The sequence below is a fragment of the Lepisosteus oculatus genome, chromosome 18 (assembly GCF_040954835.1).
Source record: "Lepisosteus oculatus isolate fLepOcu1 chromosome 18, fLepOcu1.hap2, whole genome shotgun sequence".
NCBI lineage: Eukaryota > Metazoa > Chordata > Actinopteri > Semionotiformes > Lepisosteidae > Lepisosteus > Lepisosteus oculatus.
The window spans coordinates 4,661,626-4,679,714 of NC_090713.1; the positions used below are offsets into that span (position 1 = coordinate 4,661,626).

The following is an 18,089-nucleotide window of genomic DNA, read 5'->3' on the forward strand; positions in this document are numbered from 1 at the left end:
TTGAAGCCTGAAATGTGGCAAAAGGTTGAAAAGTTCAAGGGGGCCGAATACTTTCGCAAGGCACTGTATAATAGACCTCTACCCATATACGTATAATAGACCTCTAAAGTTATCTGTATAATAGACCTCTAACCATATATGTATAATAGTCCTCTAAATTTATCCGCATAATAGTGATATATAAAATCAAGGCTTTAACTTCCTTTAACTCCGCAAGTCTGAGTTCTTGTGTCCGTCCTATCTGAACCCGAAAGTATTACAATATGTATCTTTATAGCAGGTGGTGTACAGCTTTTTAGTATAGATTACACTTTTCTAATATGTATTTGAAAAATAAAAATGATTACAATCTAATCTTTCCACGTTTGATCCCAAGATCCCAAGAAAAATAAATCTAAATGGAGAGAAAGCTATGCTGAAAGTTTATTAAGATACTTAGAAGACAAAGATAATGTATCAATTTATGTTGCATTTGTCTGATTATGATTAAAAAAAAACATATAATTATACACGCGTTTGCGATTTAAATCAAAACGCGATTTAAATCAATATAAATGTTTATATTGTAACACATAGGTGACTATTCATTGTTATTAAAATGACTTAAATTCGATCATGTTGTGATATTTAGAAATATACATTTTTCTGGTGCGAGTGAAGTTTTATTTAATCTCCGACCCAGGGAAAAGTTTTATTTTTTCAAAGCAATGTTTGTTAAAAAAAAAGTAATGACTCAGGCTGGATTCAAACACCCAAAGTGTGATGTATGAGTCAGGAAGCTAACCCACAGCACCACTGGCAATGTCACATAAAGAGTGTTGAAAAAGCCCTACAGAAACATTATCAACAGACATCGTACAGCGTGTACTATTCTTGTGTTGTGGTACATGAATATAATTATATCGTTATTAATTTCTTTAGATACGCGATTCCATATTATATTCCCTTTTAATCAAATTCTAAAAGTATGCTTGTTGACTCCGGTATTACGTTAGTTAAAGACTTCGATGCTTAAAATGTTTAGGAAGAAATGGAATACTGGTGTGTTTTTTTTCTTTAAAGTACCGAGACCAGCCATATACTGTATGTTTATGTTCCAAAATTAATATCGTCTATGGCCTTCACACGCGTTATGCTCCTATTCTTTTTATGTTCAGCTACTAAGATTTCCCTTCAGTGGTAAAATTCCATATAAATATTTAATACTAAAACGGGCACTGTAAAGACATTTAAATCTTTCTATAACCGACCAACAGACCATGAGTGCCCCTGTCGGTCAACCAATCACGTACCGCGGTATTTTGCGTCATCGTGCGTCACGATGCGCGAGGCCGTAGCCAATTACCTCCGGTACGTGTCTGTGCCGCACACTTTGAATGGCTGCATCTTTATTTCCTTTGGGGGATTGGAGCTGCCTGACAAGGTCCACTTCCATTTATTATTATTTAATTTATTTCGTGCTTCTCTGGAAACTCAAAGCACTTTACAGGGAATAGGGACTCCCCTCCACTACAAGCAGAGTGTACCTGCGGCTTGATGATTCGACAGGAGGAGGGCATGTTGGGTAAGGGCCAATGGGAAATTTGGCCAGGACAACGGGGTGACACCCCTAAACTTTTCAAGAAACACGCTGAGATTTTTAAACATCCATATAGAGTCAGCACCTAGTTTAGGACTCATCCAAATGTAGTGTGCTCTCACGAGGCACCAGTTCTGTAGGGGTTTGGGCATTTACTGGGACAATTATTAATTGTAGCAGTAAATCACAAAATGATTTTTTTAATGGCCTTAGAATCCAACCATGCGATATAACTCAAACAACGCACACACACAGGTACTAATACACGAGGATACATTTATTAATACATAGAATGTGCATGTAAACCTAACAGATCTTATCGTGAGGGTTATCAGAATACAAAAGATATATATTCAGTCAGTCACAAAGAGTTACACATACCAAGAGGACATACGTTCGGTATTTCATTCATTTAGACCATTTCGTAAATTAACTTGGTTATAACTTCTACATTAGATACTCCAAACAACTACATAACTCCTAGGAATTAAATTGATATCAACTGGTTGGGATAACAATTGAATTCTCTAGCTGTAATGCAGTGAAGTTGAATACTCATCCAATCTCTGGGGATTCAGATCTCCCGCGGGCACAAAGAAACAGCTGCAGGCTTGTTGCTCTCCAATCCGCGCTCTCTGGCTCCGTGCCAAGAGGGGTCAGGACCACCACCCCGCAGTGGTGGAAGGGATCCAGATGGCAGGACTTTTAACAAAGTTGTGCACAGGAGAAAAGATGACCGTGGGTCCCAGCAGGTCAGGAAGAGGACCAGTTCGTTCCTGATGAAGCGCTAGTTCTGAATACTGATTCAGCTGTCCGCAGTTCCGACCTGTTCATGAGGCTTGCTGCTGGTGCTAACCTCGGGTGGATCCTTTGGTTACTCGTGGCAACATCATGCATCCCCATTTGGGAGCTGTCCCTTATCAAAAGAAAACATCTTTAAATCAGCCTGCAGGAATTGCTTCTCTGTGGCTGCACCACAGAGATGAAGAGGGAGATGGGGCCTCATTTAGGAAAGCACAGCAACTCGTAATTCTGTCTTATTAATAAGCCTTGCCGCTACACAAAGGACGCCACCTTTTTGTAGTATAGCATCACCATCACTATACTGGTGCATGAGGACCCACACAGACTGCAGGGTTAGCTCCTCCTACTGTTCCCTCTAACACCTCTTCCAGCAGCAACCTTCTCTTTCCCAGGAGTTACTTGGTGATATAGCTGATATGCTGTATCTCAGATTGTGTCTAACTGTACACAATGTAAACCCAGAGAGTTGCGTGTGTCTTAATGTTTCCAATGTAAACCCAGAGATCAGCATGTGTATGATCTTAGAGCTGACAATGCTAATGGTGGTGCCCACTACTTTCAAAACTGGTCAATTAACTTCAATAGCTAGCTAACTATAGTATAAGTGAAATGATGGTTTGTGACATAGTCACTAGCTGGCAGTAGGAAACTGTGGAGAGGCTGTAGTTATAGACCTAAACCACTTGGCGTCGCAAGTGAATGGTTGAAAAGGGCTGATGAGGTTCTCTCAGCTGAGTGTGGTCAGCAGAGTAAGACTGATGAATCTCTCTCATCTGAAGAGATCTGAGGCATAACCCTTTATAAACACACTCTTTTCACGACCATGAAAGACAGAGTCAGTCTGGACATGTGGATTGTTGACAACTTCTGTGTTGAAAGAACTATAAAAATCAATGATGCAATCTAACCTGTTAGAGAATCCAGCCCTTAGCCAGCCAAGGGAAGAAAGATCGAACCTCTGTCTGAGATATAAACTGTGGAGCTGTAATTAAACAAGAAGCCTTTATTTAGGTGTTTAGCTTAAGTAAAATGTGATTTTGAGTGATAGCTGATTGTGGATTATGAAATAAAACTGTGTAACTGCATGCTTCAGTCTCTGTTAAACATGGTATCACAATGCTGAGTGCTACTTTAACTAGACTCTCCACACTCTACTCCATTCTAGCTGTGTTAAGTGGGATAAGGTCTCAGCTGATTGTGTCTAATCTTCTACTTCTTATAAAACTGCTCTCTGTCTAGTCCCACTGTCCTGGGAGTGTTCATGATAAACTTCTCATCTTGCTCTGTCACAACACACAACACCAAGCCTGTGTTTCCAGCACTGACTGACTACAAGTGCTGTTTAACCCAGGAGGACAATTTGCATAGAAGTGACACTTTGCATTTACAGCACATGCTTCAGTGCTCTGGGAGAGTTTATAGCTCTGTAAGTTTAACAATTCATGACTGAAAGTTGCCCTTCATGGCAACAGAACCCACAGCAACAATGACTTTCATCACCATCTTCCTCTGGACACTCCTCATCACTGTTCACGGTATTCTTTAACACTTAGTTTTTAACAATGTAGATTCTTGCAAATTAGGTGAACCAGGTGAACAGAAAGGTGTGAAATTCCTAAAAGTCTTCAAACATTCTAATTATCAATTATCTGCATTTACTGTGTTTTGTCTTGTTTTCAGATTCCAGTGGACAGGTTACGGTGACTCAGACTCCAGCAGTGAAATCTGTTCTCCTGGACCGACAGTCACTGTGAGCTGTAAGACCAGTCCTGCAGTGTACATATATGACTCTAAGCACAGACTAGCCTGGTATGAACAGAAATCTGGAGAAGCACCTAATCTCCTGATCTATGATGCAATTACCTGACAGACTGGAATCCCAGAGCGTTTCAGTGGCAGTGGATCTCGGACTGACTTCACTCTGATCATCACAGGAGTCCAGGCTGAAGATGCAGCAGATTATTACTGTCAGAGTTTCCACTACCCCAGTGTGTTCACACAGTGTTACACACCCGTACAAAAACCTCCTTCAGCAGGACTGCACAGCAACTGCACTGCTGCAGCTGGGACCTCATGCAGGTGCACTTAGCAATTATTTTGTTAATATGTTAGATCATTTTTGACAATCATGTAAATAAAGCAATGTCTTTTCAATAATTTTAAGTGTGAAAGGGAAGAGACAGATACTGATCACATCTGACATCTCTGATATTTAAAATGTTTTCCTGTCCTGCTTGAGAGAAATTTTTACCTCTGGTCTGTCAATCCATCAATCCAGCTAAATGTTTTATCCATCCATTTTCTTTCTTTCTTAATCAGCATGGGGTTGCATTGAGCACAAGGTAGGATACACCCTGGACAGGACACCAGTCCATCGCAGTGCAAACACACTCACACACTCACAGCAGGGCCAGTTTTGCCAATGGATGATTATTCTAGCATCATGTGGGAGGAAACTTGAGCACTCATAAGAAATCCATACAAAAAGTGGGAGAACATGCAAACTCCACATAGATAGGACCCCAGGAATTGAACCCAGGTCCCCAGCAATGTGAGGCACAGTGCTTTAACTTAAGAAACAATATTTCTTTGTAGGTTAAAAATAATAACAACGCAAACTACTCTCAGATTAACTCATGAGTATGGAGTTCTGGTCAGCTTCATAATATCCATTGAACTAACATCAGTATTATTATATTGCCTCCCTTAGTACAGTGACATGCTGAATGTATTTTTGCATATTTATTGAACTAATATCAATGTTTGTGTGAAGCTGAGCTCCTCCACAGGCTGTGTCTTTGCCTTCACCCTCAGCAGCTGCAGGAGGTCCCAGCTGCAGCAGTGCAGTCAGTGTGCAGACTTGCTGAGGGAGGATTTTGTACAGGTGTGTAACACTGTGTGAACACAAGGTTACTGCTGGGGTAGTGGAAACTCTGACAGTAATAATCCGCTGCATCTTCAGCCTGGACTCCTGTGATGGTCAGAGTGAAGTCAGTCCCAGATCCACTGCCACTGAAACGCTCTGGGATCCCAGGCTGACGGGTAGTTGCTCCATAGATCAGAAGTTTAGGAGCTTCTCCAGCTTTCTGTTGGTACCAGGCTAGGAGATTATTGTTATAAACTGCAGGACTGGTCCTACAGCTCACAGTAACTGTCTGTCCTGGAGCAGTAAATATTACTGGAGGCTGAGTCACAGAAATCTGTCCATTGCATTCTGTAAATCAATAAAACACAATGTGATAGACATAAAAAAACAACATATTCAAAAGATACTCACAATTTTTGATTTTGTAATTTTGTTGTCCTCAACTAAATTAACTTAACTCCTTATTTTTCCATATGAAATAAAAATATGGTAAAATCTTTAAAATATCCAAGCCCAATCCTACCCTGAGCAGTGATGAAGAGTGCCCAGATGAAGATGGTGATAAAAGCCATTGTTGCTGTGGGTTCTGTTGAAGTCTTGAAGTGTTAAACTCACAGGGCTATAAATACTCCCAGAGCACTAAAGCATGTGCTGCCAATGCAAAGTGTCTCTTCTATGCAAATTGTCTTCCTGGGTTCAGCAGCACTTTAAGCCAGTCGGTAATGGAAACACAGGTTTGGTGCTGTGTGTTGTGACAGAGCAAGATGAGCTTTCAAATATTTTATGAACATTAAAGTTAAAGTGAAAATAATTACTTTGTGTAAAACAAGAAAACACGGAAATCATAAATTGCTTAATAAAGTGTTTTATAAGTAAGTATTTTGTTCAACAATACTGTGTTTGATCTTTTATTTTTAGAATCCAGTGGACGGGTTACTGTGACTCAGACTCCAGCAGCGAAATCTGTACTCCCAGGACAGACAGTCATTGTGAGCTATAAGACCAGTTCTGCAGTGCACATAAATTACACTAAGCACTTACTAGCTTGGAACCAACAGAAACCTGGAGAAACTCCTAAACTCCTGATCTATGATGCAAATACCCATCAGACTGGGATCCCAGAGTGTTTCAGTGGCAGTGGATCTGGGACTGACTTCTCTCTGACCATCACAGGAGTCCAGGCTGAAGATGCAACAGATTATTGTCACAGTGTGTGGTGTGTTTATGCAGTGTTACACACTCATACAAAAACCTCCCTCATCAGGACTGCGCAGTGATTGCAGACAGACAGAGTAGCTCTGCTGCAAACAAGCACATAGAGTGTCACTGCGTCTTAATCCATATTTATTGTCCTCATGAACCAGGAACAGATATATTTATACTGCAACTCTATCACCATTGCTCAAAACCTTCTGAGTAGAATAAAGTTATCAATCTGGGGAAATTGAAAACAATCTGCCTAAAAATCAGCTGCCATCCATGATAGTATTGGCCCAGTGATCGGGTAGAAGAATTTCCCTTCAGGATCAATAAAGTCTTATTTATCTATCATGTTACCTTTTTGCAATTATGATGATTAATTGTATCTATCCTTATTCTTCTTGATCTCAGCACTGCTTTTGGCACTGCTAACCATGACATCTTACTTTCCCATCTTGAATTTATATTTGGGGTTTCAGACATTGCTATGAAATGATTAAGTTCTTGTCTCTCTGATCACCAACACTTTGTCTCTCCTGGGGTTTCAGTTCTGAAGTTGGGTTCTTATAAATCTTATAAATCTGGTGTTCCTCAAGGCTCATTACTGGGCTTGCTACTATTCAACACTTACATATTACCTCTTAGTCAGCTATTAAGATCACATGGTCTGAATGATCCTCTCTATGCTGCTGATAATCAGATATACAGTGGTGTGAAAAAGTGTTTCCTGATTTCTTATTTTTTTGCATGTTTGTCACACTGAAATGTTTCAGATCATCAAACAAATTGAAATATTAGACAAAGATAACACAAGTAAACACAAAATTCAGTTTTTAAATGAAGGTTTTTATTATTAAGGGAAAAAAAATCCAAACCTACATGGCCCTGTGTGAAAAAGCGATTGCCCCCTAAACCTAATAACTGGTTGGGGACCCTTAGCAGCAACAACTGCAATCAAGCGTTTGTGATAACTGGCAATGAGTCTTTTACAGCGCTGTGGAGGAATTTTGGCCCACTCATCTTTGCAGAATTGTTGTAATTCAGCCACATTGGAGGGTTTTCGAGCCTTAACCGCTTTTTAAGGTCATGCCACAACATCTCAATCGGATTCAGGTCAGGACTTTGACTAGGCCACTCCAAAGTCTTCATTTTGTTTTTCTTAAGCCATTCAGAGGTGGGCTTGCTGGTGTGTTTTGGATCATTGTCCTGCTGTAGAACCCAAGTGCGCTTCAGCTTGAGGTCGCGAACAGATGGCCGGACATTCTCCTTCAGGATTTTTTGGTAGACAGCAGAATTCATGGTTCCATTTACCACAGCAAGTCTTCCAGGTCCTGAAGCAGCAAAACAGCCCCAGACCATCACACTACCACCACCATATTTTACTGTTGGTATGATGTTCCTTTTCTGAAATGCTGTGTTACTTTTACACCAGATGTAATGGGATACACACCTTCCAAAAAGTTCGACTTTTGTCTCGTCAGTCCACAGAGTATTTTCCCAAAAGTCTTGGGGATCAAGATGTTTTCTGGCAAAACTGAGACGAGCCTTTATGTTCTTTTTGCTCAGCAGTGGTTTTCGTCTTGGATTTCTGCCATGCAGGCCATTTGTGCCCAGTTTCTTTCTTATGGTGGAATCATGAACACTGACCTTAACTGAGGCAAGTGAAGCCTGCAGTTCTTTGGATGTTGTTGTGGGGTTTTTTTTTACCTCTTGGATGAGTCGTCGCTGGGCTCTTGGGGTAATTTTGGTCGGCCGGCCACTCCTGGGAAGGTTCACCACTGTTCCATGTTTTCGCCATTTGTGGATAATGGTTCTCACTGTGGTTCGCTGGAGTCCTAAAGCTTTAGAAATGGCTTTATAACCTTGTCCAGACTGATAAATCTCAATTACTCTGTTTTCTGAATTTCTTTGGATCGCAGCATGATGTCTAGCTTTTGAGGATCTTTTGGTCTACTTCACTTTGTCAGGCAGATCCTTTTTAAGTGATTTCTTGATTGAGAACAGGTGTGGCAGTAATCAGGCCTGGGTGTGGCTAGAGAAATTGAACTCAGCTTTCCAAAGATGTGATAAACCACAGTCGATTTATGTTTTAACAGGGGGGGCAATCACACAGGGCCATATAGGTTCTGATTTTTTTTTTCCCTTAATAGTAAAAACCTTCATTTAAAAACTGCATTTTGTGTTTACTTGTGTTATCTTTGTCTAATATTTCAATTTGTTTGATGATCTGAAACATGCAAAAAAATAAGAAATCAGGAAGGGGGCAAACACTTTTTCACACCACTGTATATACTAAACCTGTAAATGAAGTGGTTGTCTCTGCACTCTGTAATTGCATCTCTGACATAAAAACCTGGATGACTTTAAATTTACTTGACTTATATTGAAAAGACTTAAAGGCATGCTTCTTGGCACCTCCCATCAATTGGCACTGTACCTGAAATCTTGAGTGTGATATTTGGGACATGGTTGTCTTCTCTAGAATTGATTACTGCAATGCATGGAGCATCTGGGGCATCAATGCATTCTACTTACAATCAATGTCCAAATCATGACATCCCAAAAGTAAAGTCCAGTGTGAAAGTCTTTATGAAGACATTACAGTAGCTTTAACAAGAGGTGTAAAGGTGTTTGTGTGATGTGTAAGTACAATTTTTCACTGCACACATAGTCACTACCAAATGTTGGCTGCAGAGGTCTTATTGATTTTCATCACCCTGAAGAGATCATCAAGGGTTCTAAGTGTTACTTTTTCACAAAGAAGTTATCTTAATGTTGGTTTTGGTTTCTCTGAAGGTGGCTCTAAGACACTCTGTTTTAGGTCTGTCTGTTTTAGGTTATGTAATGAATTACATAATGAAACAAGGCATCTCAAATAAACTAAAGCATAATAGCATAATAAAGCATAATAGGTGCCGGGCAGGAACAGACTGGGATCCCAGTCTGATGGGTATTTGCATCATAGATCAGGAGTTTAGGAGTTTCTCCAGGTTTCTGTTGGTTCCAAGCTAGTAAGTGCTTAGTGTAATTTATGTGCACTGCAGAACTGGTCTTATAGCTCACAATGACTGTCTGTTCTGGGAGTACAGATTTCGCTGCTGGAGTCTGAGTCACAGTAACCCGTCCACTGGATTCTAAAAATAAAAGATCAAACACAGTATTGTTGAACAAAATACTTACTTATAAAACACTTTATTAAGCAATTTATGATTTCAGTGTTTTCTTGTTTTACACAAAGTAATTATTTTCACTTTAACTTTAATGTTCATAAAATATTTGAAAGCTCATCTTGCTCTGTCACAACACACAGCACCAAACCTGTGTTTCCAGTACCGACTGGCTACAAGTGCTGCTGAACCCAGGAAGACAATTTGCATAGAAGAGACACTTTGCATTGGCAGCACATGCTTCAGTGCTCTGGGAGTGTTTATAGCCCTGTGAGTTTAACACTTCAAGACTTCAACAGAACCCACAGCAACAATGACTTTTATCACCATCTTCATCTGGGCACTCTTTATCACTGCTCAGGATAGGATTGGGCTTGGATATTTTAAAGATTTTACCATATTTTTATTTCATATGAAAAAATAAGGAGTTAAGTTAATTTAGTTGAAGACAACGAAATTACAAAATCAAAAATTGTGAATATCTTTTGAATATGTTGTTTTTTTTATGTCTATCACATTGTGTTTTATTGATTTACAGAATGCAATGGACAGATTTCTGTGACTCAGCCTCCAGTAATATTTACTGCTCCAGGACAGACAGTTACTGTGAGCTGTAGGACCAGTCCTGCAGTTTATAACAATAATCTCCTAGCCTGGTACCAACAGAAAGCTGGAGAAGCTCCTAAACTTCTGATCTATGGAGCAACTACCCGTCAGCCTGGGATCCCAGAGCGTTTCAGTGGCAGTGGATCTGGGACTGACTTCACTCTGACCATCACAGGAGTCCAGGCTGAAGATGCAGCGGATTATTACTGTCAGAGTTTCAACTACCCCAGCAGTAACCTTGTGTTCACACAGTGTTACACACCTGTACAAAATCCTCCCTCAGCAAGTCTGCACACTGACTGCACTGCTGCAGCTGGGACCTCCTGCAGCTGCTGAGGGTGAAGGCAAAGACACAGCCTGTCTTGGGTTCAGTTCCTGGGGTGCTGTCTGCATGGAGTTTGTGTATTTTCCCCGTGATCACGTGCCTTTCCGCTGGTTTCTCTGGATTCTTCCAACAACATACTGAGAGGTTAATTGATTTTTGGGAAAATTGGCACCGGTATGATTGTCTGTGTGTGCCCAGTGCTTGACTGACGTCCTGTCCAGGGTGTATTCAGCCTTCATTCTGTTGCTTGCTGGGATAGGCTCCTGGTCTGTATTAGATAAAGCAAATGTGTGAAAGGGTAATAAGTGATGCAATTTGGCTTCCATAAACCCTAGTAGTATAAAGCGACACATTTCGTCAAACTTTTCAACAGGTGCAACGCCCTCCTTTTCAGCCAATGGGGGTCTGCGGTGGGCGGATGTCCCGACCCCTTTTCATCCAATGGCGAGTTGTTATGGTGGGATGTCCCGCTCCCTCCCTAGCCAATGGTGTGTCGTTATGGGTGGATGTCCCGCCTTCCCCCTACCGAGTGGTCCTGAGCCTCAGTGTCCAAATGCCTTGCCAACGCATGCCCTCGATTTATAAATAAGTGGCTAAAGCGCGTATAAGCGACGAGGGTTGGAAGGCGATCATAGTTGCCGCGGGGTTGAGCGCACTCTATTATAACCCTAGGGAATCGGGGAGTTACGGCGGCGTGGGGTGTCTGGTGAGCTCCTAAAAAGCTACAAACAGACGAGGGAAAAGAATTTCTTAACAGGACCTTCCAAAATTTTCTCAAACGTGAGAATATCGAACATTTCGTTATGGCCAGCTATTTGAAGGCTAGTGTGGTAGAGAGGTTTAACAGAACTATTAAAACAAAAATGTGGCGGTACCTGACACACAAAACACCTTTCGTTAATCGACGTCCTATCTGATCTTATTTACTCTTATAACTGTCTATGGCGAACACTTTAAGAGAAAAAAAGTTTTCATTTAAAGCAGGTGATCACATGTGGGTGTCCAAAAAAAGGGAGTGTTTGAGAAGGGGTATGAACAGACCTTCACAGATGAAATTTTCATTGTCAAAGAGCAGCCCTCGACTCTGAGACCCTATTACAAACTGCAGGACTACGCATGTGATGACATCAAGGGCTCCTTCTACGCAGAAGAGCTACAGAAGATAAACCCCAATGCTGAGAGCGTCTATTGCGTCCAAAAGATTTTAGCAGCCAGGGGGCGTGGTAAAAACAAACAGCTTCTGGTAAAGTGGCCTGGCTGGAGCGATAAATTCAATAGTTGGGTAAAGGCCTCCGAGGTCAGAGACATATAGAGGTCGTGAAAAATGAACCCCGATGGCTTCTTTGCTACGCTGGCCAGTAATTCATCCTCAAAGATGTTTGCAAAGAACACCAGCACCTACTTCACAGAGTATCTAGCAAAGGCGATTGACCTGGACGGGGGCTGGGAAGTGGGTCTGGTCGAGCTACACTATCCACATACGCTAAACATGTTTGATCAAGATGAAGATTTTCTGTTAGTCAGCGAAGAGCTCAAGACTAAATGGACATGTACCTTACCTACAGGGTACTACAGCAACATCGACCAGCTGTTTCGCAGCAATGAAACGTGCTGCGGAAAAATCCAAGTTAACTAATGTAAGTTTTAAATACAACCCCATTAGCCGGTCTGTAAAGACTGTTGGTGATAACCGGCTTGTTATGCACAAGTTATCACCATGCATAACCGTCTGGCGAGGGTGTTGGGTTTCAAATCAGGTGTCGGAAGTGTAAAATCACCGTAACAGATTGATATGACTGGTGGATTTAACACCATGTATATATACACAGATATCATAGAACACCAGTTAATAGGCGACGTCTACGCACCGCTTTTGCATTGTGTGCCCTTCAAAGGCGTGGATGGAGAATTTGTCACAGTATTGTATGACAATCCCCATTACGTGCCAGTGAGCATCGACCATTTTAACACCATCAAAATTGAAATAAAGATGGATCAAAACGAACACGTGTCATTTGCATTTGGCAAGGTCATCGTCAAGCTGCATTTCAGACCTGTGAAAGCGACAAATATCTAAAAGGATGACGGTCATCAAGAGCTACGGGGATCTTTCTTTGTATACACACTACTACAAACAACAGGCTGGTTACAGATTACCAGGATTTTCGCTACCAGTTCAGTACGGCGCTGGTATAGGTGATATTTTTAGAGCACTATTTAGAAAAGCCATGCCTTTTCTGAAACGAGGGTTTGAAATAGCTAAGCCGCACATGGCATCGGCAGCTAAAAACCTCGCCAAAAACATGGTTAGCAACGTTACAAGTGCGGTCATGTCTAAAGCGGCAGCACATCAGCAGGAAGGTTTGGGTCTAGCATACATCCATAGCGGTGTCAGGAGAAAAAGACAGACATCATCATTTCATCGTCGGGGGCCGCCGAAACCTGATAAAAGAACGGCTAAGAGAAGACAGTCATCTCATAAAAGCTTCAGGTCGACCAAGAAGAGGGCCATGACACAACGAGACACAAAACGAGACATATTTTAAATATGACATTTGTTCACGGCGGGTCTGCAGAATGCGAAAAGTCAGAACTGGACATATTTCAACTAGCACCTACCCAAACAAGCATCGAGAAAAGCTTTTATATAGAAGTTCCACCCCTCACGGCCCTAACAGAAAACGCACCTCTGGAATTCTACATTGCAGGCAACGGAGAAGATTATTTAGATTTAAACAACACGCTGCTCTATTTGACCTGTAAAATAACGGAAGCAGACAGCAGAAACATTGATGCGGCAGCCCGTGTGAGTCTGGTGAATTACCCCATCGCTGCCATCTTCAGCCAGGTTGACATCACCGTGGGAGACCGGCTGATCTTCAGAGCATCAACTGTTATCCATACAGGGCCTTTACAGAGTCTATCCTGAACTACAGCGAAGAGACACTGAAGACGTAATATTCATCCGGGCTCTTTTACAAAGACACAGCCGGGCAACACGAGTCCACAATTTTGGATGGACCCAATCTGGGGTTCCGAGAAAGAGCATCATACACAACGCAAAGCCGAAAACTGGAGCTCCTGGGTCACATTCACGCAGACCTGTTTTTTCAGGACAAACTACTACTAAATGGCATTGACCTGAAAATAAAACTCACGCGCAACAGAGATGTTTTCTGCTTAATGAACAAAGTCGGAGAACACAAACTGAGCGTACTCTCGGCGTCTTTGTTTGTGAAAACAGTCAGAGTGTCACCGGGGGTCAGACTCGGACATGCCGAAGCACTCCTGACGGCCAATGCTAAATACCTCATAGACTGTGTACAGATGAAAGTCTTCAGTCTGCCTGCAGGGAGCCGCGTGTGTAACCAAGAAAACCTCTTTCTCGGGCAGTGGCCCAAAGTAGTAATTTTGGCATTTGTGGACAACGCAGCATTCAGTGGCAGTTTTACACAAAACCCCTTCAATTTTAAACACTACAATGTTAACTTTTTGTCTCTCTACGCGGACGGTAAACAAATCCCCACTAAACCGCTTCAACCCGACTTCCAGAATGGACACTGTGTCCGTGAATATTTTAATCTGGTGGAAACAGCCGGGAAGCGTCTGAAAGACAAAGCTCTTCTGGTGGACCGCGAGGAGTATGCGTGCGGTTACACTTTGTTCGCTTTCAACCTCAGCCCCGACGATGAGTGCACAGGTCATTATTCATTTATCAAAACGGGTAATCTGAGAGCTGAAATACGCTTCGCACAACCACTACCCACTACAGTTAACATGGTCGTGAACGCTCTGTTCGACAACGTGATAGAGCTTGATATGAGACGTCAAGTCATTTACGACTTCAGCTAAAAAAACGGGGGACACACAACCTACACATAAAGATGAACACCAAACAGCTGGAAGACATTCTAACCCGAGACCGCTACACCAGAGACAGTTTTCTAGGTGTGTTCCCCGGCGATGCACTGCCAATCGAGAGACTGGAGTGGCATCCTTTTAGTTTAATAGTTAATACTCACCCACACGACCTCCCTGGCGAACATTGGCTCGCTATAAAACTACCAGATGACAACAGAGCAGAATTTTTCTACTCCTACGGGTTTTCACCCGAAGCCTTTTCTTTCCCAAGAACATTATTGATTTCTTAAACAGAAATGCCAATTCAAAATTTTACAACATCAGACAATTGCAAGATACTTTTGCAGTGACCTGAGGACTACATTGTGTCTTTTTTCTATACCATAGATGTAAATGCTTATCTTTTAGACACATTTTAGAACTTTATTCTACGAATGCAATCCAGAATGATTGCATGGTTGAAATGTTTCTGATAAACTGACGACGTGTGAGACGGAGACCTCTGTACCCTTTTAAGCCATTTGAAAATACGAATGCTCAATTATGTGTGTGCTTATGACAATTTAAAACATGTCATAAATGTTAGTCACCCGTCTAAAATAAAAATGAATTCGAACCATTTCATTGTCTTTGTGGTTATTATTTTTTTTTAAAAAGAACACAAAATATGAATTAAAATCAATACAATATTTTTATTATACATTCACGGTTATATAAGGTTATATTGCTCAAGCTTTTTTAATACACATTGCATCCAAATCATTTATTACAAACATTTTTACAGTAACTATAAAGCTCATGCTTTTTTAATATACATTTCAAGTCAAGTCATTTATCACAAACACACATAGCCTCAGGTGAGAGAAAAAATGTTACAAAGACAACCATGTGGGTATTAATGATTGTCTCCTAGACGTTTCTGCAGTTATCTTAAAGACCGGGTTGGCCGTCGACATCTCTACAGGGGGTTTTAAAGTTTTGACAGATGCTGCAAACTCCAGCGGGGCAGACTTGAGTTTTTCAAGTAGCTCTAGGTTACCAGCGTTGGCTAGCAAGGTGCCCAGTACGTTGATTTTGGCCATAGCCTCCATAAATACAGATGCAGCCATTCAAAATGCGTGGGGTATTCCGCGGTATACAACGGTGGGCGTGTCGCATGAAAACACAGTATCACGTGGTGTAACGCATCATTAGACGTGTAGTGTGCTCTCACGAGGCACCAGTTCTGTAGAGGTTTGGGCATTAACTGGGACAATTATTAATTGTAGCAGTAAATCACGAAATTGATTCTTTTAATGGCCTTAGAATCCAACCATGCGATATAACTCAAACGACGCACACACACAGGTACTAATACACGAGGATACATTTATAAATACATAGAATATGCATATAAATGTAACAGATCTTATCGTGAGGGTTATCAGAATACAATATATATATATTCATTCAGTTACAAAGAGTTACACATATCAAGAGGACATACTTTCGGTATATCATTCATTTAGACCGTTTCGTAATTGAACTTGGTTACAACTTCTACATTAGATACTCAAAACAAGTACATAACTCTTAGGAATTAAATTGATATCAACTGGTTGAGATAACAATTGAATTCTCGAGCAGTAATGCAGTGAAGTTGAATACTCATCCGATCTCTGGGGATTCAGATCTCCTGCAGGCACAAAGAAGCAGCTGCAGGCTTGTTGCTGTCCAATCCGCACTCTCTGGCTCCGTGCCAGGCTGTGCTGCGCCGCTTGCGACGGTGCGCTGCTGATGCTCTCTGAAGACCGGATAGTTAGTTTTGGCTGAAACTAGCACAGTTGTGCACAGAAGAAAAGATGACTGTGGGTCCCAGCAGGTCAGGAAGAGGACCGGTTCGTTCCTGATGAAGCGCTAGTTCTGAATACTGATTCAGCTATCCACAGTTCCGACCTGTTCACAAGGCTTGCTGCTGGTGCTAACCTTGGGTGGATCCTCTGGTTACTCGTGGCAACCTCCGCTCTAGACTCTTAGAACAAAGCAAAGTTCTGGCACTCGGACACACTGGCCATTACGTGGTTGTCCGGGCTTAGTCTCAGGATGGTCAGGAGGCGCGCTGCAAGAATGTCCTGCCCTTGGGAGCCTTTCTGCTCCTGGGCCGTCCTGCCCTGGAATTCTCCTTTTGGAATTCTCTTTAGAATAGTCTCCCAGGCCCTCTGTGTTGCCTGTTTTTACCTGGAGGAACTTCAGCTCGTTCATTGGCTGAAAGTTTCATGGGCATCAGAGACCCACGTGGGTTACTCGGCCCTACCAGTCCCTGATTGGTTGATCAAGGTGAGATATGAGTCACTTACTCCTGACACCTAGGAATGCAGTCCAGATGTCCATCTGGCACTCCCTAGACAGATAGGCGCCAATGGATGACCATTGATCATGATAGCCAGGCTTAGCTAAGTGCATCCCCATTTGGGAGCTGTCCCTTATCAAAAGAAAACATCTTTAAATCAGCCTGCATGAATTGCTTCTCTGTGGCTGCACCACAGAGATGAAGAGAGAGATGGGGCCTCATTTGGGAAAGCACAGCAACACTTAATTCTGTCTTATTAACAAGCATTGCCGCTACAGACGTCAAGCCGGAAAGTATCCGGAATCAGCTTGTAAAACTGCCAGAAGGAGGCACTAAAGCTTAACCTCTCATGTACAGCAATTGAGCTTTTAAATTTAAACTGTGTATTACAGCATGTTAATCATCAGTCATTAAAAAGTTGGTATATTTTATGAAAGCAAGATTGCTCAGTTGGACAAAAGTACAACTTTATCATAAATATTTTAATTATGCAGAAATATTTTATGCATCAAAGCCTTTACCAAAGATATTACTAATAGTAATAATAATTAATGACTTTGGACAAGCTGTAAACTCAAAGTAATACGCTGGTCCACATTCTTTCTAACCGTCATTTTAAACGAAAATACTTTTATTTTTTTCTTTGACAAACACCACAGCATTTCGTTGATCTAACTAACGAGGACAGGACATTAGCTAGCCAATACGATAAAGGAATAAATGCCTTTTTTTGCTCATTTCTTTAGCACATTTGTACAAGCACTTGGAATTTGTCCAAGCCCTACTTTGTCAGGCATTTTCTTTTACTGTAACGGACATAAGAACTCCTTTGCTTTTAACAGAGCGTTTCATAATTTCTAAATACGAAAATTATTTAAACTGCAACACTTATCATTCAACCAGAGCTCAAATTATCACAAGGATCCTCAAGAGCACAGCAAAGACTGTATTGAAAGATACTTGTACCAGATACATGAGAATCCAAGCTTTTTTATCTACGCTTTCTTTTCCATATACCAGAGATTATGGTACCACTTCAGAAGGGTGTCAGCCAGTCAGATTCCAGGAATCGGTACTTTAAAGAAAAAATACACACCAGTATTCCATTTCTCCCTAAACATTTTAAGCATCAAAGTCTTTAACTAACATGTGAAATAGTGTGTATAAAAGTGGTATTTTTAAGATTTTCTTGGGCACTCGTTGGTCGGTCATTTTTCATTTTTTCAAAGAAATGTTTGTTAAAATATAAAGTCATACAGTAGTTTCATGGGATTCAATTACAGACCATGTGACATGGGAGTCGGGAAACTAACACACAGCGCCACCAGATTTGATAACACTATAAAAACGCT

The 18,089-nt window shown here is 41.4% G+C and overlaps 1 long non-coding RNA gene and 1 gene segment (V, D, J or C); one reads left to right on the forward strand and one right to left on the reverse strand.

The window, feature by feature from the left end:
* Window positions 1-18,089, forward strand: part of LOC102696545 (Ig kappa chain V-III region MOPC 63-like) — a 100,524-nt gene that overhangs the window by 26,966 nt on the left and 55,469 nt on the right. The window contains 1 exon segment of the V gene segment in view: window positions 10,269-10,454. Within this exon segment, the coding sequence occupies window positions 10,269-10,454 (186 nt within the window).
* LOC138224135 (uncharacterized) lies at window positions 1,839-5,825 on the reverse strand. The gene is made up of 3 exons (XR_011182482.1): window positions 5,661-5,825; window positions 3,292-3,365; window positions 1,839-2,495 (listed from the first exon to the last, which is right to left on the reverse strand). It is a non-coding gene; the product is annotated as an uncharacterized lncRNA (long non-coding RNA).